The sequence below is a fragment of the Platichthys flesus genome, chromosome 12 (genome assembly GCF_949316205.1).
Source record: "Platichthys flesus chromosome 12, fPlaFle2.1, whole genome shotgun sequence".
Taxonomy (NCBI): Eukaryota; Metazoa; Chordata; class Actinopteri; order Pleuronectiformes; family Pleuronectidae; genus Platichthys; species Platichthys flesus.
The window spans coordinates 11,212,089-11,237,393 of record NC_084956.1 but is presented as its reverse complement, the minus strand read 5'-3'; the positions used below and the strand labels follow the sequence as shown (position 1 = coordinate 11,237,393).

At 41.2% G+C, this 25,305-nt stretch overlaps 3 protein-coding genes across 3 annotated transcripts; 2 read left to right on the top strand and 1 right to left on the bottom strand.

Moving 5' to 3' along the window:
* Positions 1–42: 42 nt before the first annotated feature.
* Positions 43–4,102, bottom strand: LOC133966316 (cytochrome c oxidase assembly protein COX15 homolog). Its single transcript, XM_062401196.1, has 9 exons — positions 3,904–4,102; positions 2,704–2,891; positions 2,485–2,607; positions 2,092–2,278; positions 1,801–1,968; positions 1,446–1,527; positions 1,150–1,304; positions 897–1,010; positions 43–810 (listed from the first exon to the last, which is right to left on the bottom strand). Exons 1-9 carry the CDS (start codon positions 3,976–3,978, stop codon positions 679–681), a joined length of 1,224 nt encoding a protein of 407 aa, XP_062257180.1. The 5' UTR covers positions 3,979–4,102; the 3' UTR covers positions 43–678.
* A 299-nt stretch (positions 4,103–4,401) lies between these two features.
* Positions 4,402–7,992, top strand: cutc (cutC copper transporter homolog (E. coli)). The gene is made up of 9 exons (XM_062401500.1): positions 4,402–4,531; positions 4,661–4,731; positions 4,952–5,011; positions 5,113–5,322; positions 5,930–5,965; positions 6,907–7,040; positions 7,138–7,165; positions 7,257–7,362; positions 7,460–7,992. Exons 2-9 carry the CDS (start codon positions 4,662–4,664, stop codon positions 7,569–7,571), a joined length of 756 nt encoding a protein of 251 aa, XP_062257484.1. The 5' UTR covers positions 4,402–4,531; position 4,661; the 3' UTR covers positions 7,572–7,992.
* Positions 7,993–9,529: 1,537 nt separating this feature from the next.
* abcc2 (ATP-binding cassette, sub-family C (CFTR/MRP), member 2) lies at positions 9,530–25,303 on the top strand (the record flags this gene model as incomplete). The annotated part of the gene is given in 31 exon segments (XM_062400661.1): positions 9,530–10,115; positions 11,553–11,729; positions 12,255–12,401; positions 12,514–12,654; positions 13,233–13,358; positions 13,465–13,520; positions 13,600–13,855; positions 14,025–14,197; positions 14,775–14,952; positions 15,480–15,734; positions 16,334–16,399; positions 16,950–17,087; positions 17,183–17,329; positions 17,413–17,497; positions 17,610–17,676; positions 17,779–17,905; positions 18,117–18,293; positions 18,429–18,596; positions 18,829–19,006; positions 19,556–19,691; positions 19,864–19,966; positions 20,088–20,307; positions 20,725–20,879; positions 21,957–22,112; positions 22,228–22,427; positions 22,546–22,672; positions 22,827–22,928; positions 23,043–23,186; positions 24,836–24,994; positions 25,091–25,169; positions 25,172–25,303. Coding segments are annotated over 31 exon segments (4,377 nt in total). The 5' UTR covers positions 9,530–10,070.
* Positions 25,304–25,305: the final 2 nt, after the last annotated feature.

Below are 25,305 nucleotides of genomic sequence, written 5' to 3'. Positions count from 1 at the left end.
TCACAGTTACTATGCAAAATGGACTGGAGTTTGAATTTTACAGGCTGTACATAACTGTCATTTATTAAATTCAGCTTTACATGTCTAAATACACAGTACAAAGCATAAATCAAGTTTCCACATATTTTGTTTCACCATTACAATATTGTGTCATGTCAATACAATGTCAGCAAGAAATGGTTCATAATTTAAATATACATAATTTTACATAATCCCAACAGCCACATTTTAGTCAACTAACAGGCAGTGTACGAGAAGACTAGGCAACAGGTGAGTAATTACGCTGAAACAAGATTTTCTGCCCTGTTAAAAATGTATGTGAACAAAAACAATAATTCAGTCGGCAAAATTAAATGTGTATCTTAGAACTGGAAATCCTGTTGTGTCATTAAAGCTGAACAGAAACTGGAAGAAATTGTGTGTCTTTGCTTTAGCGTGCCTTATTTAAATTCCTTGCAAAACAAAACACCTCACACTGATCTTTTGACGTAACAGCCACTGTCACCATACAGTACAGTTGGTTCAGCATATGCATAAAAATCAAGTAAAAAATCTCAAAATCTCTATTATCCTTTTTTCCATGAGTTATGAAACGCCTTGTTCACAATGTCACGCTGACTCTTAGAGGCTTGAGCTGTGGCTCGTGGGGATTGGGTTAATCAGTAAAGGAGAAGTCCCTCACTTTGGTAATTTGCGGAGCTCTGCCAGAACCCATATGGCCAACGAAAGGAGAGCCACGGAGCCAGACTGGTGAGTTGCTGCCAGTGGGGTGGGGACATACAGTAACAGGGTGCTGATACCGAGGGCAACCTGAAAAGAACAATATACTTGAGTTTAATGACACTGAAGATTAATAGACTTGAGTTTATATCGTTCTCGGTCGACTGCCAGCTTACCTGTGCATAAGCCATTGCCGCAAGGAGGTTGATGGCGACCTTTGCCCTCCTGGGCAACATCATCCTTCTTGAGAACAGATAGAGGCCTGTAATTGCAGTCAAAGAGGAGATTGCCTAGAGACAAAAAGAAGAGAGAGAAGACGGTCAGTGACTGCTGTGTCTCATTCCATTGAATGGTAAATGGAGAGGGGTACAAATGATGTTTAAATTAAAATGTTGCCCAAAATGTTTCTTTTTAGAAAAAATGGCCCACCAAAATTCTGTGGTCAAACTGCACAGTTGTGGGATTTTCAAAGACGTTTTTGAGGGCTGGCGAGAAGGCCAGCAGATCATCAGGGATCCATCGTTCTCCCATCTTAGGGAAGGAGTTGTACACCAGCCCGGCATCCAAACCGGCAACAAAAGCACCTGAAACAAAGCATTTTTGACACGGTTCTATAAAGTTCTGCATGTGTCGTGGTTGACTGCAGATACCGATCAGTCCAATCTCTGGCTAAATGAGTTGCATTTAGGTCTTTAACACTGAACTGACAAAGCATTAGACAGTACCTGAGAGAGCAGTTAGGAAGACAAGCCCACCGGTGCCCTTGGCGAACCTCCTGAGCTGCATGAGACGTGGGGTTTCTGCAATCTGAGACACAGGTGCAGAGAGCAGACATGAAATAAAAAGAAAAACAACCTTACAATAAATCCTATAAAAGTCTGAGACCAATTGCCCTGGATTGATAAGTATTCAGACTTTTGGACCCCACTCTGTATGTATATGTGCTGTGTAAATATCAAGAAAGAATCTAGTGAATTTATTGGTAAGGGAATTTATTATTATTTTGTCAGCATCCCATATTATTATTTCTCACAAAAACGAACAGATCTTTGACAAGGAAGCTGAAGACGGTGTCTGTACCTTGTGATGAGGCAGCAGCAGAGTGAGCCCTGTCCACAGACTGGCGGAGTAGAGCAGCAAAGCAGAACCAAGGTGAGCACTCAGGCGATATTGGCTGACCCGCGGGATGTCATGAGACTCTGGCTTTTCCTCCAGACCGCTTTTCACCATGTACCATCCCAGAAGGCCCTGAGAGGAGACGCACAAGTACACGGTCATTCATGTGTTATCTTTAGATCTCTAGTAAAACCTTAGACTAAGAGTGAGGTAGGGATTAATTTCCAACGATCACTCTCCCTTCACCAATGTTACCTGGAAGAAGACAAATCCACAAAGCCCCAGTACTTTTCCCTTCATGGAGCGGGTAAAGTAGCCTTTTCGCCAGAAGTAGATTGTAGGGAGGACGTATGCCAGTCCAACCAGTCTGCCCCACATACGATGACCCCACTCCATGTAGAAGATAAACTTAAACTCTGGCAGAGTCATGTCATGGTTCATTCTGCGAAAACAGATTCAAAACAGAGAATTTAAAAGTCAACACATGCTTTTTTTTACAGAGCACAGTATTATATACAATTGAATTATGAATCTGCTTGTATATGTATCTTAAATTTAGTTTTCAAATGATTGAAGTAAAGTGGATTTTTGATTATTAGTGACTTCAAACCCGGGCAAGTGTATGTGTTGATGATGATGGGGTCTTACATTTTGAATTCAGGATACTGCTGGTACTTTGAAAACTCAGCCTCCCACTCTGCTTTTGACTGAGGCGGCCTCATCTCTCTCACCAGATGCCAGTCGACCATGGAGAGCCCAGATTCTGTGAGCCTGAATGAAACGTAGGCAATTGTACAGTGAGTACCTTTCAGCAGCACTTCAAAAACAAGATGGATGATACCTTAGATACTTTTGAGTCAATTATACCTGGTGACACCACCCAAGACCACAGCCCCAACCACCAGCCCGCTGCAGCCGAGTAACCAGCGACCTAGGATGCGATTTGAGGCGACGCTGGGGACAGAAGCTGCCGCCTGGACGGAGGCGGCCTCCGCTTGTGTTGCGATGGTGCTCTGACTTCTCTTCACGAGCCATTGTCGTAGCTGCGGACTCCGCTGATGTTTTGGAACGGGAGAAAGAAATATTTTAACACGTGAAAGAATAGTCATTGACATAATTACCCCGGTAATGGTCAAGTTTGAGGTACTATGGTTGAGTATGTGATTATTTCTATGGTTTGTGCTATGTTCTTAAAATTCCTAATTCTTAATGCTACCACACACAATTACATTTTAGATAACAGTGTTGTTCCAACTTTGTGGCAGAGGTTTAAGAAGGTCCTCTCCGTGTTCCAGCATTTAAACACCTGGTTGGTGAGGAAAAATTTCAACAACTGCCCTTCACAGCTGCCTGACCTCATCTGTAGCCAACTTGGGATAATATGAAGATCAGCTGCAACAAATCTCACTGACATTTTTAAAGTGAGGTATACAAACTCAATTTACCTCGTTGTTTTAGAATTTATTTTTTTGCGGCAATTCAAAATGCTGTAATTATCAAAAGAGACAGGCCCCCCGGTCTAAAACGTCCTGTGGTCAGATTTGAATTAAATATTGTGTAATTAACCTATGGCATGACATTTTACATTATTCAATGTACATTTTGATGCAGATCTAATTCAGGGGATGGATCCAGGACTTCATTTGTTTCACTTCCTTGAAAATTGCGAGAGCGGATTTATTATTGACATTTTCACTGAATACCCAGGGGGGAAATTCATGGATTTCGATGTGTGTTTGGTGATCGTTCGTGTAAGTTTATATAAAATTCTAATACATTAACCATTTCCTTATCAGGGTATTCACATAATGGGAAACCCCATAGAGTTTATCATTGTGATTTCCGTACAGTTGTGTTATAATGACAGTTACAGCTACAAACAATGATGCTGAGGTCACGTTATCTTAAAATGCGGACGTGACTGATGAGGAGTACAACACTAAGGACACTAAGCTGCTTGGATTAGTCGAAGATGTCCGATGTGTTTAGATAACTTGCAAACTCTCTGACCTTTTTAAATGCTGCTCCAGCTGGGGAGCTAACATAACCGGCTAGCTGTATACTCACATTGCTGGGTTGAAATCCTCTGCTGGCGCCTCTACAGCCGCAGAACATGGCGGTCCGTACTGAAGACAGCAACATGTTCGGGTCTTCCTGTCTCGTCCTGTCGGGCTGCGGTGAGAGATGAAGCTTTGTTGAAAGCCACGAGCTGTTACCATGTATTTATTATGACTTACACAAGCCTGTTTCCTAACACAGCGCTCACCTCCTGACGTCATAAATGCGCGACTATGATATTTAATATTGGCGGGGTTCTATTTGTTTTATTTTTATTTGCTTTGCAAGGAAAAACACGATACCCAGCACAAATAAATTGTAGAAATATATATTTTTTTTTATTGATTTTACATATGCATTTTATAGGGATGGACCTTTATATACAGTCGGGGCGGGCAGAGGGTTCTTTCGTGTTTCGTCCTACAGCGTGTCCCGTACGGGCGGTAACGCTCCTGGAGCTCCTGGAGCTCTGTAGTAATGCTAGAGTAGCACCGCCCACCCGCTCTACTCGATGCGTTAAAATGTAACAACCAGGAAACCGCTGATCGACAGATTTCGCTTGTAAAGTGAGTCAGTCACCCAAACAACACACTGACCCTAGAACAGCTCCAGACTCGGGTCCATGTACCGATAGGAAGTGAGTTTGACAGATTGAGTTTAAGTTGTTAGCTTAGGAATTTGTACACGTTCTAGCTAACATATTCTCTCTCTCTCTCTCTCTCTCTCTCTCTCTCTCTCTCTCTCTCTCTCTCTCTGTGTGTGTCAGCATGACAGAAGGCTTTTTGATGGAGGTGTGTGTGGACTCTGTGGAGTCTGCCATCAATGCTGAACAAGGAGGTCAGTAACGTGTAGTAAACATTGCTGAGCTTCTTTTACTTAACCCACCAGGTCCCACTTACTCTGTTTGATATACAGTATAAATAATCAGACTCAGTTTAAGTGCAGTAAAGAGCCTGACTTGAGTGTAGCGGGAATTCATATTCTGCTCATTCCATCTCTCAAAGATCACGCTCACACAAGCATATTCTTTACTATGTGTGTTTGTCCCTCTGCTCAGGTGCAGTTCGACTTGAACTGTGCTCCAGTCTCATGGAGGGAGGCCTGACTCCCAGTCTCGGTGAGCCCTTGTTCATCGTTCCTCTGCAGGCACTCACTGGGAATCTGAAACCAGGCGAGCTCCCACTGTTACAGGTGTGACCGTCTTTTGTTTTGCCACAGGCCTGCTGCAGGTGGTGAAGCAGCACGTCAAAATTCCGGTCTATGCGATGATAAGGCCCCGTGGGGGGGACTTCTTGTACTCAGACCAGGAGGTGGAGGTGATGAGGAAGGACATTGAGCTGATGAAGAGCCACAGGGCCGATGGACTGGTGCTGGGAGCCCTGACGGAGGATGGACGGGTGGATGCGGAGCTCTGCATGGAGCTGCTAGGTATTGCCTGCCGGCCTTGAGCTGTGTAGTTTGACAAAGCCCTCAACTAAAGCCACGAAAAATAAAACAATTTTAACAGAAGAGAAATGTCATGTAAGATTTGAATGGAAGACTTTAAATCTTCGCCAAAAGGAATCCCGCCTCACTTAAATGTCATCTTCAATATTAACATCAGGCACCCAAATTAACACATTAACCTTAGTTTTTTGTTATGTTCCAAAACAATTCGAAACGGCATTTATCCTTAACATCACTGAGAGAAAAAGTTAAAATGACAGCAGTTGTGTTCTTTTTAAAATAATACGCAGAAATCTTTCCCTTCTTCAAAAGCGTCTCAGTATGTGCAGCATTTATTATCATTAACAATTCGCCAGGAGTCTTATTGCAATGTTTGTGGTGAGAAATAACCTCGTCTTTAAGTTTGATTTCATGAATCTTGCAGTATGATATGTATGTTTGTGTTCTCCTAAGTATGCTCATATCTGTTTGACATTTCTTGGTTTTGTGTTGGCAGTAACTCTTAACCCACAACATCAAACACAGTAAAAGTTTCATTCTTCGAGTATTTATCCATTTATTTTTCTGATAATCACTGTTTTCTCTCCAGCTGCTGCTCGTCCTTTGCCTGTCACCTTCCACCGAGGTAACCAAAAGCTGCCTGCAAATAGACCTGAACAAATACATGGCAACCCCTCACTGGAATAAAACCTATATATTACAAGTGTCATTAGTAATCACATGAGTTTCAGCTCATGTAATTAAACTACAGATTTTTACAAAATTCTTAATATACACATGGACAATATAAGTAAAATGTAAAGACATTACAGATCCTGTCTATTTAATGTCTAGGAAGAATGAATCAGATTATTTTTGAAAATGTTTGAAAAAAGGAATGTTTCACTAATCAAGCCAAAATGAAAATTCCATATTTATTAACCAACTGCAACAAGTCACTACATTTTGTATTAGTGAGAATCCATTCTTTACTTTTATATATTTTGTATGTCCGTCTAAATTGTAGATGACAGACACAACTGTTGTTGACCTGGATGATGCAAGTTTTGTAAACTTTTGCTTTTGTTCATCTCACCAAGGCTGTTCCTCCTGAAATTCATTGGGCCTCTTTTCATGGCCTTGTGCAAAGTTGCATCTTGTAATGTAAATGAAATCCACAGTGTGTGATCATTTGCTAAAACTCCAAATTTTCCACAGATAATGCCTGTGCCAAGTCAGAAGCACGCACCCATCTGTTTTTCAGAACAAGATTGCATAAACAGTGAATTGAGTATCCTCATGGTGTCTTCATGCAACTCCCTCTGATTACAAATCACAGATGTAAATGTAAACACTTTTGTTGTCATGACGACAGGTACCCTGACTTTGGTTTCATGGAGGTTTTGATTTGTGTTTTCGTTTTAATATATCTAACCCGTTTACACTTAATCATACAATAGATAAAATACTCTACACTTTAAATTAAAAATCACTAAATCATCGTCTAATTTTGAATCAGCATGTCGGGGATATTGCACAGGGGTGAACTCAGTTTTGTTCTGTACTGTAATATTGATCCTGTTGCAGCTTTTGATCTGGTTCACGACCCGGCGGTTGCTCTGGAGAGTCTGGTATCATTAGGGTTCCAGCGCGTGTTGACAAGTGGCTGTGACAGCTCGGCTTTGGAGGGACTCCCTCTCATTAAACGAATGACTGATCGAGTACGTATAAACTAGACAGTTTGTGTGCAAACAAACAAGTGGCTGTTAAACTGAGAAGATCAGCTTTTAATTAAACATCATAATCTCCCTTCAACAGGCTAAAGGGAGAATTATCATAATGCCAGGTCAGTGTCTTTATTATTTTGGAAGGTAAGTCCTTTACTAATGTATGTTTGGTCGTTTTCAGCCCTTTGTTTATACGTTTTTTTGCAACAGGAGGAGGTATCACAGAGAGGAATCTACAGAGGATTTTGGAGGGATCAGGAGCTCAAGAGTTTCACTGCTCGGCCCGCTCCAGTAGGGATTCTGCCATGAAGTTCAGGTTTGTTTACAGTCAGCCTCAATTAATAAAAAAAAACTTAACAGTGGGATAACAACTTTAAAGTTTGGTTACTGAGCAGCAATGTTTTCACGCGCAGGAACACCTGTGTGACGATGGGAGCTGCTTTCTCAGCACCCGAGTATGGCCTGAAGGTGGCAGATGTGAGCAAAGTCCGCACTCTAAATGCAATCGCCAGAAATACCTTGTGAATGAGTACTGCACAATCGTGACGAACAACAAGACAAGATACCTCAAAAGGGATCACAAGTAATTTTGTCAATGAATAATTTCACAATTGCCAAAGAGGGATTTTTTTCTCCACTTCTTTTGTAATATCTGAAACAATCCCTGTTAAGTAAGAGCTCAGATACGAAGTCCATTAAAGTATCTCTGTAAATTGTAATTTAAATACAAAAGGTGCACGTAACAACTTAAGAACAGCACCAATCCTTGCACCAGCGGTTTTCTGAACAGTTTTTTTGTTATTAGCAGTGTAATTGACCTGTATAGGAGATAATACAAAGCTGTGACCTCCTGTACTTGTTTTTTTTTAACAACTACATAAACATAATTACTTGATTAGGTTTTCTGATAAGAATGTAATAAAAGTGAGAAGATTTCAACAATTGAGTAATTTGTTTTCATTGTTCATGTTAATCAAATATCCCCCAGTACTGACAGGCTACAATAAAGAAATCGGATTTACTAATACTTAGTTTACACTAACTGCTGTAGTTGTACTTCTGAGTTGTATCAATTGGGAATAGATATTTCATTATCTTAATGTACATGGGTTTAGAGTTGGGGCTGTTAAGTCTCAGTAACTCGCAGTAAGAAGTGACTTCACAAACAGAAATATAAGTTACAAATAAATAATAAAAGTTTCATACCACAGATTTAACCTTGTGTTTGTACAAGAACTAATCCCCAAAAAAAAGACTTTCTCGCAAGAACTAAAGATATCATCATATATTTCTATATACGTTCAATTTATTTTTTGGATACTATTTCTATTCTTATTCTATCTCTTACATGTTTCCCCCTGGCACTGCTGCTTTTCATGCGGTTGTGTCTACATGGAGTTTCCCCAGAGGGCATCATTAAGATAATTACCTTCTTATTTGCGCAGGACTGGGCATAGCATAGACAAATGACATGAGCTGTCTATTACACTAAATAAAGAAAGTGCATACAAGATAAAAAAAACATCTCATACCCTCAGGTGATAACTGATTAATAGGTATTATGCATGACAAATATTTTGATTACTATGTTTAAGGCATTCAGAGAGGGCAGTTATATAAAATATAACATGCCAAATTTCTTTTATCAAGTTCCATAAATTATTCTCTGAGAAATCAACAAAAATTGAGTAAAATGTAATAGAATCCTGGATCCGCTCCGTGATCCGGATCTGAACCTAAATGTATTGGATTTTTGCTTGGGTCATGTCCCACTTGTCTGGAAATGGATTTGATGTCTCTCTGCTCTGGACCTTTTCCCCATACGTTTACTTCGCTTCATGTTTTGTTCAAGGAGCCTTTGGGAGAAAGACTGGCTTCATGTATACACACTTACCTCATGCAGGCACCAACATACAATGTAGTCAAATGTGGCGTCGGAATATAAGATAACCTTCTTCTTTTTCTCTCTCCTAAGGCCACTGGTCATGCTCAACTTTGCTTCACGTGTCACGTGGCTGTCCTTGAGCCTGTACACACAATGAGTCAGCCAATCGGTCACCATTTTTTTGTTATCAAACATGTAATGATTAAGCCTTCACCCAATCACTGGTTTATCTGTATTCGGGATCATCACAGTAAACTACCCTTGGTCTGAATCTGGAGAGGGAACTCACCAAGGAAGTTAATGTGTCTCTTGACTTTATTATCTTGTAAACAACATGTGTATAAGTCAAGCCCTGCCCGAGCGGAATGGGAAACAGAAAGAGAGGGAGAATAACTAATATCCCTTCTCCCAAATCTACCACTAGAAAGCAGCCTTTCTTCAGCAAAGCAGAAATGAATCCAATGGGACTTGTGCTGAAAATGGTTCAGAGTGAGTGAAAGCATGCAAAGTGGAAACACATGGGATGTCATGAGCACCCCTCCCCTTCTCATGTTTTTGGTGGTCCGTCCCCCTAACAGAGGGAAACCGTTCCAGGGCAGCTTCTGCAATGTTATGTATGTCTCTCCCTTTGTCCTCTTCCATTCATGAAATGTTGAACTCTGGACACATTTGAGCACAGCGGACTGTCTGAGAGGTGGGGCAAAAGCTGGATCTTCTCGAAGACTCAGAGTTCTCTCATTTGCATCTGGATGTTTACATAAGGAGGAATCCTCTCGTCGGTTTGCGCTTCTTGCTGATGACAGGAGAGCCGTGAGGACTGCCTGAGGATAAAACTCCCTCTTCAGCCTAAAAAAGAAAGAGAGACTCGAGTTAAGCAATAAGTCACTGTTATTGTTTGTAACTGTTTTGGCACACTCGTATTTTTCTCTGCCCGAGGAAGTCTCAACACTTTCTTTTGGCTTAAAAACCTCATGGCTTTAAGCCCCTCAGAGTCACGTCCTGCAATTGTCTCTGGAGTGGGGGTGGACAGGGGAGAGTGACGGAGGGTTCGACTCATTCTCAGTGGCGTTTCAGCAGAGGGCAAAAGGCAACTTGGTTGTCTAGTCTTCTGAGAGCAGCCGAAGCCACACGTGTGGGCCATGTGTGCTGCAGCGTTGGAGGAGTACTGTGGCTCCGTTTTCTGGGTGAGTTCAACAACCAGAGAAAATGCTGATGATAAAAATAGAAGTTAGTAGTTGAGGAAAAGTGAAGATGAGCTCACCTGACCCTTTCTTTAGAATGGGGATTTGAATAACCTGACACGCATATATGTATGATCACTTGCTAAGTCAGTAAATGTACTCAAATATAATGAAATAGAGGATGGACGCTAAGACCTGTAGTACAACACATATGTCATTTAAAACCAAACTTCCTCTTGTCCCCTTGAGACCTGACATAACAGTTATTACCTCATTGAAACTTGCGGGACGTTTGTTATTGTGTTATTTTGTACATGTGTTCATATTGTTGTCAGTCACCTGCACGATGTGTGAGGCCAATCTATCCATCAGTTTTAATTTGATAAACACATTTCAAACAGTGGTAGATTTAAATTTGCTGTGTAGCAAAACATAGAATACATTTAACAGATGAGATAGAAAATACATATTGACACTCAGTAACGTTCACTCATGCAGCAATGAAATACAATATTTACTCTAAGGTATTCCCTCGCAAACACAAACACAAACACAAACACACGCACACACACACACACACACACACACACACAACACACTTCTAACTGTCAAAAGCCAGAGAGAAAATAAATGTGTGGAATTTGATTGTAAAGAAGATGCAGATCTCAGGCAGATTGTTCCAGAGAAAAGTGACTCAAGTTACTAAATAAACTATTCCAAATGATGGTTGATTTTGAGTAAAAAAGGAAGAAATGTGTGAAAAATATTGTTAAGTAAAAGGTGACAATATTTCTGATAATGCGTTCATGAGCGTTTTATGTTTCCAACCCTTGTACACAGTGAGCTCAGTCAACATGTGATCAATGAGCTCAACATGACTTGGCATGTTCCGTAACTACAGCACTCACTATTACTCTGTCTCAAGAGTGTTTGACTCGTTCTATTTAAAAATAACCATTATATTATTAAATACATTCTTGACTTTACAATTCCTTTTTTTATTTTGATGAATTATTCATAATTTTAGTTTTTTTTCCCCTCTTGATTCCATTTCTTTAAACTATATTAAATAACAGGATTTGCTGCTTTTCTTCTTCATGTATCAAGTCAAACTGAGTTGCTTAAAACACTAATGAATATAATTTGTTTTTAAGGAGTTAAAACTGCACAGTTTTCTGATCTCTGCAGGGTCTCTTACTCATATAATGCAATAAACTCCTCAGCTTCCGGCCCCTTTCACACCATCTTCTTCTCTGTCCATTAGCATCAACAGTGCACATTGAACATGCCGCTGTAGGGAGAAGCGACTTATTGGCTTTAATCTCCTAAACCATCATTGATTAAATTTCTAATCAGAGACATAAGAGACGTCCCTGTGGTACCTGTGGCTCCAGACGTTCATGGATGAGTCACGTGTATGATTGTGTTTTTGCACTTCAGAATGACTCATATTTGCTCAGAGAAGACCCAGACCTGCCAGCATGTTTTCAGCAGACGGTGCTGGTGTGGATCCCCCTGTGCTTCCTGTGGCTCTGTGCTCCGTATCTCCTGGTGGCTCTCTGCGGGGGGATGAAAGTGGAGAGAGGACACTTGTCCAAGCCTTACCTCTGCAAACAGGTAAGGCATTCGTAAAAGAAAAGAAACAGAAAAAACATTATTTTCTAGGAAAAATATTATATATTAAATATGTTGTCCACAGAAACATCCAGTTATGTCTTTAAAAAATTCTTAAAATCACTTCTTCTACCTCATCAAAATATTCAGAATCAAATAAACTTCAATTGTGTTTAGATTTGAAAGTTTAAACTATGAGTATCTCCTACAACTAGAGAAGCTGGAGTCTTCATCCATCCATCCATCTATCATCTATATTGCTTTTCCTTTGGCTGTCACTGACTTTGGGCGAGAGGCTGGGTACACCAAGTCGGCTGCAAGTCCAAAGACAAACAACTATTCACCCTTAAGAGCAATATAGAGTCTCCATTTAACCAAAGCTATTGATCTTTGGATTGTGGGAGAACGTCCACAAAGGCAGAGGGAGAACATAACTTCGCATAGAAAGGCAGAACCCAGAACCACATGCGGCAGTGCTAACCACTGGGCCTCCATGCCTCCAGCCTTACCTGTCTGTTCTCTCCTCAGTTTTTGGTGTCTCTGTTGTTCCTGACGGCCATTGCGGAGCTTGCAGTCACAATAGGAGAGGACTATGGTCCACAGGAAGGCAACCCTTCAACTGAGAAAAACCCTGCTGTATACTACGTAAACCCAATCCTGTATGCTGTCACATGGGTAGATATATATATAAATATATATTTTTTTTATTTATTTAATTTTTGATATTCTTTGGTGCTCTAGATGGAAAGATGGCATGTTTTTAATCTTCTAACATAATCTTTCTTAGATCCTTCTGTTGTTGTGCCAGGAAGCAGTGAGACGAATGGAAGGAGCAATTGACTCCACCATTCTCTTCCTCTTCTGGTTTCTGCTCGTGGCCTGCAACATCTTCCCTTTCCAGTCCTTGACACGAGAGGCAATCAAGCCGGTATGACACAAAAAAGCTCAGATCGGGCCGGGAGCTTGCAAAAAAACAATCATTACTAAGATATAATGCAATCTGATCAGATGCATCTCAACTCACCAGATGTACTGCATAAGTAATGCACAACTCACTGCTGCATCTACTTCACACTAAAAGACCCCCTCTAATGAAAATCCACTTTAAAACCATGTGGTGTTTTTTAAATGAGAAAAAACGTATAAGCTAAATATTAAACATAGGACATGTCTCCACTTTGTCCCATTGTACTAAATTATCCTGGATACGGGTGCCGCCATCTTTTGACGTCATTTGGAGCCAGAGTCTTTGCAGTAATAGCATTCTGAGGAAGAAGTTGCGATATCGAGTCCAATATCAATGCTCGACCAATCGCAACACAGCTGTCAATCATGGTGTTCCATCCTTTTGTTTATTGCATCAAATAACTAATTAAAAATGGAGAAGAAGAATGGACACTTGAACAGATGGCTAAATAATCACTTTATTGCCATGGCTGAGTATCTTGGAATAGTTTATTCTGTTTAATCATTGCCAGTAACTCTAAACATAGGTCTTTCCCTCAGGATGGAGGGATCCATGATGTCCCTCGTTTTTGCCTTTTCTTCATTTCCTTTGGGCTCCAAGTGATTGAACTTATTCTCTCTGGTGTGGCTGATGTCCCCCCAGAAATGGAGGAGTCAGTAAAAAAGGTAGCTGGAAACCCAAATAGAAGCCTTTTCTATCATAATGCACAGAATTTACATCGCTAATAATTAATCTATACGCTGTTTGTTTAATCATTTTTTCTATTTGCAGAATCCTGAGGCTGGTGCTGCATTTCTGAGCAGAATTACCTTCAACTGGTTTAACAGGTGAACTAGAATTTGCTACAGTAAATATACAATCACACCATGATTTCTGGTAACCAAACGCGTCTCTTTGTCTCTTCAGTATGGTGTTAAAGGGTCGCAAGCATACGCTGGCTCAGGAGGACATGTGGGAGTTGAAAGAGGCTGACAGCACGGGGTATATTAGCAAAATATTTCACTCTTTCATGCGGCAGGATGTGGCGGCAGCTCGCGTTCGCCTCCAAGCCCGACTGAAGAAGAAACGGGAAAAGAAAAGTGCCATGGCCAAGGAAGAGGACTTCGAAAATGGCTTCAGCAACAGCCTGAGTGCAGGCGTCAGTCAGGATGTGTTGATGATGGTGAGGGTGTGCACAGAACCACACACACACCCACACACACCCACACACACACCCACACACACACGCACACACACACTCTTCCAATCCAAATGGGTTGTGTACATACTAGAGCCATTGAGTTATTTGCCTGTTGTGCCAGATTCATTGTTCTTCAACCTTTTTTCTTCAGGAGAAAAAGGGAGAGAAAGGAGATAAAAAAAAGAAAAAGGGGGAGAAAGCTGACTATCCAAAATCGTGGCTGTATCCAACTATTTTCAAGAGCTGTAAAAGGGATTTCCTCATATCTGCCTTCTTCAAAGTTGTGCAGGACGTACTGATCTTTATCAGCCCTCTAATTCTGAAGTGAGTCAAGTTTCAAATAATCTCCCCTTGACGAGTTTGTTTCATTGATTATGATTGATTGAGATTATTTAATTGCTCCTTATACAACCAGATGGTAACCTTGCACCTAACTGATAATAAAGCAGAAATTGTTGTTTACTGCTCATTGCTCCCTCACCCCTGTCCGCACTCATGCAATCATTAACTCAGGGGTTAGGATGAGGTATATCCTCACTGTATACCACAGGGAGTCTATATAGAAACAACTACATACTACTACATAAACCTATCAACAGACTCTGTCACGTACAATTAAGTTCACGTCCTTCGAAGCTGTAAAACTAGAGCCGCTGTGCTGTTTTCCTGTGAAAACCCTTGAATCATTCATCACTCAGTGAGTTAGTGATTAGGTCAAACATCAACACATCTCACCATGCCCCACAGGGGGAGTGGACATTGTCAGGAAAGTAAACAGAAAACAAAATGAAGGAAAATATGAAACTTAATACGATTAGGCGTTAGATGACTGCAGCTACACGATTGAAATACCACAGTACCTTGTGTGGTGTCATCACTTTTTGCCATTTTCTTTTGCCAGAGCGATGATCTCCTTCACTCAGGACAAATCCAGCTATGTCTGGGAGGGATACCTCTATGCACTGATGCTCCTGTTGGTGGCCATTCTGCAGTCCCTGTGCCTGCAGCAATACTTCCAACGCTGCTTTTTGCTGGGAATACAGGTCCGCACCGCCATCATGGATGCTGTGTACAAAAAGGTGAGAGGAGTGACCCAAGTTCACAACTTTACAAAATAAAAGCTTTGTAATTTCGGTTGATATAAAGAAAGTTGTGTTTGTACTTTGAAGAGTACAAACAAGAGTACACATGTTGTTGCCATGACGGAGACCTGTGCATAGCTGTCTCAGGTCAATATGGCAAACTATAAATAAGCTGTAGTTTATCAGAGGATGGTGATGAATGGTAGATATGCTTTCCCCAGAAAGTAGTGGAAATGATAGGTAGATGATGAGCACATAATCTCTGCCAAATAGAACAATTTGATGTGTGTCACAGTCCCACTTTTTTCCTTCTAGTTAAACTCCCTTAGCAAGGCACTGTCTCTAACTGTGTATATGAGTGTTATAATAACCACACATCATCAGTCAAATAATTTGTTTCGCTTCTAACAAAAATACTAATAGCAATCGCAGCTTTTCACCACATTGTCGTCATCTTGCTTCCTTTCCTACTCCCTTGCGGTTGCATCTCACCCAGCGTATCCCTCTTAATCCCTTTTCCCAAGGCACTGGTGATGTCTAATGACAACCGCAAAGAGTCGACGGTCGGAGAAACGACGAACATGATATCAGCTGACGCCCAGCGCTTCCACGATGTGACGTCCTTCATCCACCTGATTTGGTCCTGCCCTCTGCAGATCATCCTGTCCATCTTTTTCTTGTGGATGGAAATAGGACCTTCTGCGTTGATAGGACTGGCCGTCATGTTGCTGGTGGCGCCGTTGAATGTGTTGCTCAGCACAAAGGCCAGACTTTTTCAGGTCAGCAGAATTGCATTTAAGCCAGGATAGTTCTTGAAGCTTGATGAAATACCACACCAAACCACAATTAGAGTCAAGAAGTATTTGTTTATTGTATGTCCACGTCACTAATTATTAACAATGAGATTTTTCATGCATCCCATTATTCTATTGGACGTGTGCAGAAATGCTCTGCTGTATGTAGACCCCACTTGACAAACATTAGAGAGAAAGCCTAACAACCACATATATATATATATATATATATAAAATCCTAATTTAACTATTGTACCTTTTTTTTAAAGAGCTGTGGCTCCAGTCTTTGTACACTGGTAACGGAAATTAAAGGGATAGTTCACCCAGAAATGAAAATTCTCTCACCACTATGCTCATAGAGGGGTGGGTAAGGTGTTTGAGTCCAGAAAACAGAGTCGCAGGGGTAATAATGGGCCAAGCATTTGTTTCACCACATTTAGAAAGAGTTTGTCTTGGAGACATGAGAAATTCAAATTTTTTGACAAATGACATTTTCCCAAAAATGTGAAACGGCTTTGAGAAAGGTGATTTAAAGGTTGCTTTTTGAATAATTGAACCTCTCTCTCTGATTGATCTATTTTCAGATAGACAACATGAAGTGTAAAGACAAGAGACTGAAGATTATGAATGAAATACTCAATGGGATCAAGGTGAGTTTCCTTATTTAGTCGTCCCACTCTGTCATGTAGGAAATCTCCTGTCTTGCTTCATGTGGAGGCGTGACTATAAATCGATGTGTTTTCTGTGGGGGACTGGAGCTCCCTTTACAATAGACATTGTACTTTTTACCTTGCAGACCTTTTACATACACAAAAAACCTATACAACACACTAGAGGAAAGAGAAAGTGAAAAAGTATAATATGTTTCCTTTAATTCCTATTTAATATCTCCCATCAATGTTAACTGGTTTACGAATACCACCTTTACTCCTTTTTTCTTGGTACAAATACTTCAGCCACATCAATGGAGCTGGGCGACTCCAAGTGAGACAATCCTAAGATGAGAGGCTTTATCCTCAAAACGGAAAAAGCTAAAAATACACTGTAGTGTTTTCTATTGTGCCGCAATAACCTCCTGTGGTTTATAACCATTGACTGCATAAGATAAGAAAGTTTTTTCTATGTTCCCCCACCCTTCCTTTTCCTTTTCCCTCTGCAATGCCCCCTGCTCCCTCGTCCCCCTCTTTGTCCTTCCACCAGATTTTGAAGCTGTACGCATGGGAGCCATCCTTCCAGACGCAGGTCGAAGCCATTAGGGAGGACGAACTTAAAGTCATGAAAAAGTTTGCCTATTTGTCAAGTGTCTCTAGCCTCATCTTCATATGTACTCCAGTTATGGTGAGTCCTGGGAAAGAGCATCACAGAAGCACAAGAGGCTGCTCAAGGATGGGCTATGCAAATAATTGTTTTTCCACACACTGTCCTTTCTGCAGGTTTCTGTGCTCTCATTTGCAATGTTCGTTTTGCTGAGCCCGGAAAACATTTTGACTCCAGAGAAAGCTTTTACTTCCATCACGATTTTTAACCTCCTACGATTTCCCCTCTCCATGATGCCCATGCTCATCGCTATGATAGTTCAAGTAAGGGAAGCATGATTCATTCATGGGCCCACATCGAAATAAACTATCGCAGAACCACACTAACCTGCTCTCTGTCACCTCAGACAGCAGTGTCTAAGGATCGCCTGGAAAAGTTTCTTGGAGGTGAAGACCTTGAAGGCGACCTTGTGCAGCATGACCCCAGTTGCAGTATGTCAGCTTTCCGTTGTGTTCCTCATCAGAGCAACAAAGCTTATTTACCTATTTGATTGTACCTGGAAACTTCCTCTGACTTCTCTGTGCTTCTGTTTTCATTTGTTAGACTCTGCTATCAGTGTATGCGACTGCTCCTTTGCTTGGGAAAGAAATGCTGAACCTCTGCTTACAGAGTATGTTTGATGATTCAGTTATATGGCCACAAACACGTCTTTTAATGTATTTTTGTGTTTTCACGTTTTTGACATATATATGTGCTCCGTGTATGTTTCCAGTGTGTCCTTAGACATTAAGCCTGGTCGGTTGGTAGCAGTAGTGGGAGCAGTGGGCTCCGGGAAGTCGTCGCTCATATCAGCCCTCCTGGGAGAGATGCACAAGATCAAGGGATCTGTCAACATTCAGGTGAAATCTTATTTCTGACATTATATCTGTCAAATATTAACACATGTGTTTAGCCAAGGACATGCAATGTGCAAACAAATCAAAGAAAATCACTCCCTGAGTAAAGTTAGTCATTTTAACTTTTTCCCTAATAAAATGTTCCATTTGGTACGAGGCTGGTCCACCTTGTGGTTGAAGGAATAGAAAGGCTCTGACATTTCTTCCTTTCCAGGGTTCCCTTGCATATGTGCCACAGCAAGCCTGGATCCAAAACGCCACTCTGAGGGACAATATCATGTTCGGCTGTCCCACTGAGGAGAAGAGGCTGCAGGAGGTGATTGAGGCTACTGCCCTGCGCCCTGACCTGGAGCTGCTGCCTGCTGGAGACCTGACTGAGATTGGAGAGAAGGTACGAATCTTAGAAGGGTATCAAGGGTTTGAGACCTCATGGATCTTAATATGATACTGTGATATTTTATTGATTAATATATTTCTTATTGGTAAAATATCCTAATATATCCTAATATTTTCTTCATCCCCTCAGGGCATCAATCTCTCCGGAGGTCAGAAGCAGCGTATTAGCTTGGCGAGAGCAGTTTATAGTCAGGCTGATATTTATCTGTTTGATGACCCCCTGTCTGCAGTGGACTCTCATGTGGGAAAACATATCTTTGAGAAAGTGATTGGACCTGATGGACTTCTCAAAGACAAAGTTTGTACTGAACCTGTATTAAAGCATTGATCTCTATTAAATGTACCACTTGTGACCCCATTTTTAGAATGCAGTGTCTTGGCAACAGTTCAGTATCTGATTATTTATTTTTGATCGAAAATGTGAACGTTGATTTACTGGCCTTCTAGGACTTCTGCTGCAGTAAACGTTTTAACATTTTTAAAGTGAATTATGGTTTCGCCGCCACGGCTCAATGTGTCTCTCTGCACAGACTCGTGTCCTGGTGACTCATGGCATGAGCTTCCTGCCTTACGTTGATGAAATAGTGGTGTTGCTCGATGGAGTGATTTCTGAGGTTGGATCCTACAAGATCCTACGCGCCAACAAAGGGGCTTTTTCTGAGTTCCTCAACACATATGCCCAAGAAGAAAGAAAACGGACCTATTCAGGTAATTTTGCTTCTTTTTTTTTCTTTTCTCACATCCTCATGACTCAACATAAGCTGCACAATTTTCCGTTTTTAAGGGACGCAACCGATAAAACTCACCCTTGTCACCATATATGCTTTACTATATGATTATGAGTCGGCAATATTTCAATATGTTGTAAGAAAGATTCTGGCCTTTTCTTTGTATTTGTGTTAACACATTATATTAATATATACTACTGCCTGAAATCCACCAAAATTCCCATCCCGATAGTCGTCACTAAATAAAGCCGTCTGAAAAAAAAAAAAGAAATGGCGGGGTCTGTGGCCCTCGCAGGACTGTAACACACACGGTCAATCATTTTGTTTGGCTGGCGTACCTGTCTGTCAGTAACCGACCTGTCTGACTGTACGGACCTGTCTGCTCTCTCTGTTGATTTGCATTGTGTCTTACCTGGGCTTTATACACTTTTCTTGCTGCACCTGACGCTTCGTCAAGTTGATCAAGTACACCGTTTCTAAAAAATACTTTATGGACCCGATGTATAATGTGTGACCATTGTTTACTCAGAATGTTCTCAAGAAACCGCAGACCTGCCTCTCGTCTCTGAAAGCGAGGACACTCATGTTGACTCGGCTTTGGAGGACTCTGTTACTCAGACGCTGAAGAGAGAAAACAGCATCCGCCGCAGCAAGAGAAATGGAAGGTTAGAGCTGAGTGAGGGCGGGAGGGAGGGAGTGAGTGAGTTGGAATCATCCCAATGTGTGTGTGTGTGTGTGTGTGTGTGTGTGTGTATGTTTCATAAATATTGTGTCAAAGAGGGGTGTTGTTGTATATTCTTCTCCAACTTTATTTCTTTTTATTTCCATTTTTTCTAGTATCAGACAAAGAAAAAGCAGTAGTTTAAGAGAACCCGAGTCTGCTGGGAAAATAAAGGAAGGCGAGAGGATAATAGAGAAGGAAACTATGGAAACAGGACAGGTATTATATATGTTCCCGGACCGCCTAAAAATACTTTTTTAACCACACAAATGACACAAAGTTAGAACTTGAAAAGTAAAACTTGTATCCTTAACACGTTTTTCTGCTCTTTGATATCCAGGTGAAGTTCTCAGTGTATCTTCAGTACATGCGAGCCATTGGCTGGGTGTATTCCATCGGCGCTGTGGTTTTTTTCGCTGCCTTTAGCGCATCAACAGTGGGTCAGAGTGTATGGCTGAGTGAATGGACCAATGATGCAGTTGTCTACTACAACATGACATACCCTGTCTCTCAGAGGGATACCAGGATAGGAGTGTATGCAGCTCTTGGATTTGTGCAGGGTAAATGGAAAAGTTAATCATACTGTATCCATAGCTTTTTATGCCTATTTTACATCCTTTTTTTTTGTTGCAATTTTGATTTCTACAGTTAATGTTAATTTTCCCATTTAGATGTTAAAATGATGCGGTAGATCAGGTCAGATCAGGGTTAGGCTTTCCTATTAAGACAGTACAAGCAAATTGATTCGCGATTTTACCTCTTTTATATCATCTCCCTTTAACTCTAACATCTATGATGTTGAGCAAAACTCAAATGTACAAAACGGAAGCAACTGTTTTTTAATCAAGATAAATATGCGCTTGAATCTTAACTTTAGGTATTTTTTAGAACACGTAGGCTACTCATGTTTTTTTGGAAAATTGATTTCAATGTGTGTGGCATACTGACACAAAAAACAATCTCTCCTTTTACGACAGCTCTCTTTGCATTCCTTGCGACACTGCTCTTAGCCACCGGTTCCATCAGTGCCTCTCGTGTTCTGCACTCAAGACTCCTCAACAACATACTGCGAGTTCCAATGGTGTTCTTTGACACTACGCCACTGGGAAGAGTGGTCAACCGCTTTGCAAAGGTAGAATTTTATCAAGTGTTCTTTCATATGTGTTTAATCCTTTTTCCCATTCTCTTCTTTCGTTTCTTGTTTGTTCTTGCTTTGCTGCCTTTGATGCTTTAATACAAACATATTTTTAAAAATGTAATTGTAAGAGGGCAGATTGTCTCAGTGACATACCAGGATATATCAGACTAATCGGATGGACTGTTAAACCCATTTCACTATTCATACAAAACGGCTCAGCCCGCAGCTTGAGTTACTATGGAGATTTCAAGGCTTCTGATGCACACAGAATAAATGATGAACACATACACATACAGAAGAAACACTTTAAAAGCCTTTAAGCTACGTGTCCCTTCCTCCTGCAATAAGTTAAACCATCGTTCACACTCTTAGTGTTTTCCACCTTTTGCACGAGTTCAGGTGATAATATGATAAACAAATGTGAACAGCAAAGTGAGTCAAAAAAAAATTCTTGGCTAATGCACATGGCAAATTAAAAAAATATATACAAACTAACAAAACAGATTTAAATAAAAATGAATCAAACAGACAAACAATAATGATAACTCTGTATAACTAACAGTATATATGGGGGGGGGGGGGACAGACAATAATGCAACAGATAAAATAATGTCCATAAACACTCCAATCACAAGACATACTAATGACATAGGTTTTAAGTCTGTATTTAAAACATCAGCACTTTCAACTGCTCTCAAATCCTCAAGCAAAATGTTCCAGTGGCTAGAAACATGAAAACTGCCACATAACCCGACTTGTTCAGCAACTTAAAACTTCTAGACAAGTGAAAGACCACAAAGAAAGTGCTTTAAAAACAAGTATTTAAAAATGTATAAAATCAATATGGAAACTGACAGGCAACCAATTTCAGGATTTTTAAAACAGACAGCAGATTTCTCAATCAATTCCCAAATTCAATTCTCCCTGGCGTTCCCTCAGATTACCTTGAATTAAAGTAAACCTGCTATGGCTCTACAACCCGTTGACAATTTTTTTTAAATTTAGGTTGTGTTGTTTTGATCTGCTTTGGGCCACCTCTAATGATCACCAACTTTTTTCACCCTCTTAAAGGACATTTACACGATAGATGAATCCATTCCTATGTCTGTTCGCTCCTGGATCCAGTGTCTGCTGAATGTACTCTCGACACTGATGGTCATCTGGATCGCTACGCCTATCTTCATCGCCATCACAGTTCCTCTGGCTGTGATCTACTACATCGTACAGGCAAGCGAAACAAGATAGAGCAGATAACAGAATGTCATGTGAACAATGAATGTTGAAGAGAGAAAGGGTCTGGCAACAATCCGGTGATTTTGTCTTGTCTTCTCTCTGCACCTAGCGCCTCTATTTGAACTCTTCAAGACAGCTACGTCGGCTGGACTCCGTCTCTCGCTCTCCTATTTACTCTCACTTCGGTGAGACAGTGTCGGGTCTGTCGGTGATAAGAGCCTACGGACATCAAGAGAGGTTTCTCGAAAAAAATGAAACCATTTTGGATCAAAACCTCAGGAGCGTCTACCCGTGGGTAGTGTCAAACAGGTCAGGTGTTCACCACCAAATCGAAATATACGTTCATTTTCAATTTTGGAGCTTGTTAGCAAATGATGACACTATAAATGTGTGTGTGTATTTCTCTGCATGTTTGTTTACCGTACAGATGGCTGGCAATCCGTCTTGAGTTCCTAGGAAACCTGGTGGTGTTTTTTTCGGCTCTGTTAGCCGTGATATACAGAGATACCCTGGACAGCAGCTTGGTTGGCCTGTCGATATCCTCCGCCCTTAATGTCAGTCACTGATACACACTCGCATCACACACATTTGCTGATAATGATACCTATGTAAATGGCAATGATTATTACAGTTTCACAATTCTGGTGATGATAAGGTATTATAGTGCTCACCATGTAAACTGTGGCCTCTCCTCTTGGGACTTTGCAGATAACCCAGAGCCTCAACTGGCTGGTGAGAATGAACACAGAGCTGGAGACCAATATCGTAGCTGTGGAGAGAGTGAGCGAATACTCGGAGACAGAAAACGAGGTACGACAAATTGAGTTTTTCCCAATATTCAAAAAACATGATCTCATTTCCACATGTTGCAGCAGACCATTCCCACCATTTTCTCCTGTCTTCTCTTGTCTTTGTTTTCAATAGGCTGAGTGGGTAAATGATAACCGACCTCCAGAGAAGTGGCCCGAGGAAGGAAAGCTGGAGTTTGACAACTACATGGTCCGTTATAGACCGGGATTAGACCTAGTGCTGCACGGGATCTCCTGTGACATCAAGGGCACTGAGAAGGTCCGTAAGTGTGTGCGTGTGTTTGTGTGTATGTCTGTGTGTGGGGAATTTTCTTCCTTAAAAAATGCAATTCCCCTACAAAGTAAAGCATTCAATTGTCCAGGAATTCAATGCAAGTCGATGTAATGTCCTCTGAAGTATTTGAGATACACGACTGTGTGTGTATAACAAGCCTGAAGGATGAATCAAAATCACATTCAGACCTGGTATTAACGTACATTCTGAGTGATCTGATCACAAGTGGTCAGATGTAAGTTCAGGTCTTAACACACCGATGTCTCAGATCCTATTTGGAGATGGTCTGGAAGGCAAGTGGCCACATTGCTTTTGCTGTGTGAACCCAAATGCACTGTGGGACACACAAGAAGGACCGCCTACTCATCTTAGTTCCTCTTACCTGCTTCAGTTTCACAACGGATCAAACATATTTGTATGCATCTCAGCGCGTCATCGTAGCTCTGCTCATTGATTTATTCAGCTCCTTCTGAATTGCAAAAACAGAGCGACATATCTGGAAACGTAGACTGGCTTCAGCACTGCATGTGATCTTTGCGAACACAAATAGCATTTGGATTACTTGCATATGGAGCAGTGGAGGGAGATATGATCAGAAGTGGACACAGGAGACTGATCAGAATGCTTTTTAATACCAGGTGTGACCAGGGCTTTATCTATCGACCAATAGAATTGTGTCTGTGTCCGTGTGCTGGTTAGCTTCTTATGTTATGGGAACATGTGCGACAAAGCTCAGAGGACTATGAAAACGGTAAGATACTAATCCCCCAGATGGCTTATATCTGGGACTGATTCTTCATTAGACAGTCTGCCAGCTACAGTTGGACACACTATGAAGGAAAGCTGCGGCTGCTCCTGTAGGCCTAAATTAAATGTGATTACCAGGTGTTTAATTAACTAATTTTAAAAGGTGTGACAAACTCAATATTTAATTTGCAGTAAGAATTTAAAACCACATAATTAACCATGGGAAAAAGCTACAGATGAGTGCTTAAAGGGGTCATATTATGCCCATTTTACCGCAAGTTGGAATGGTTCTTTGGGGGCTAAATGAAATGTCTGTAACATTTTTTGGTCAAAATACCACAAGGATCATTTAAAACAGCACCCATTTTACTCTGTCTAAAACAGGGTATACACAAACTAGCAGCAAGCTGCTTCAACCAGGGCGACACACACACACAGAAGCTAGGACTCGGGTTAGCCTCCAAGAGCATTGTTCCTCCACACCGTACCCGAAATGGGATCTCGCCCCCCACCTCCCAGTCCGATGCATCCTGGTTTGGGTGCCACATATCCATGCAATACTGACGTCAATTCGGGTCGTAATCCCATTGGACACACTCTAGGGTATCGTTTCTGACAAAGAGGAACCTCAACAAATCGCGGGAGTTGTTTTTTCCCAGAGTTTTTGGGACGGTAGACATCCCAAATTAACGTGTAGAAGCACTACAAAAGTGGAATTTTCATGATATGTCCCCTTTACGATGTATGCATTGGAAAACACAAATTCATTCTCTATACATTCAGAAACAGATTCAGACACAGTTTATAACCCCTGTGTGAAAAATTAAAACGTGTCAGCCGTTGTTGCGTTATGTATTACTTTGTGTGATCTTTCCTGCTGCATCCAGATTGGTATAGTGGGCCGCACAGGAGCTGGGAAATCAAGCCTAACAAACTGCCTGTTCCGAATTATTGAATCTGCTGGAGGTCGTATCATCATTGACGGTATAGATATCTCCACCATCGGCCTGCACGACCTGAGAAGCAGGCTCACGATCATACCACAGGTATACACACACACACAAACACAGGAACACACTCAGCCCGCACAAAGCATTCCGTGTTAAATTGTACAGTGATCGATCCCAACCCTCTGGACGCAGGATCCAGTGTTGTTTTCCGGGAGCTTGAGGATGAACCTGGACCCATTTGACAAATTCAGTGATGAGAACATCTGGACAGTGCTGAGCTCTCCCATCTGACGGACTATGTAGGGGGGCTGCCTGAAAAATTGCAATATGAAGTCACAGAGGGAGGAGAGAACCTCAGGTAGGCCATCGAAATAACCATCACTCTTCTATAGTACTAAAGATTAAGC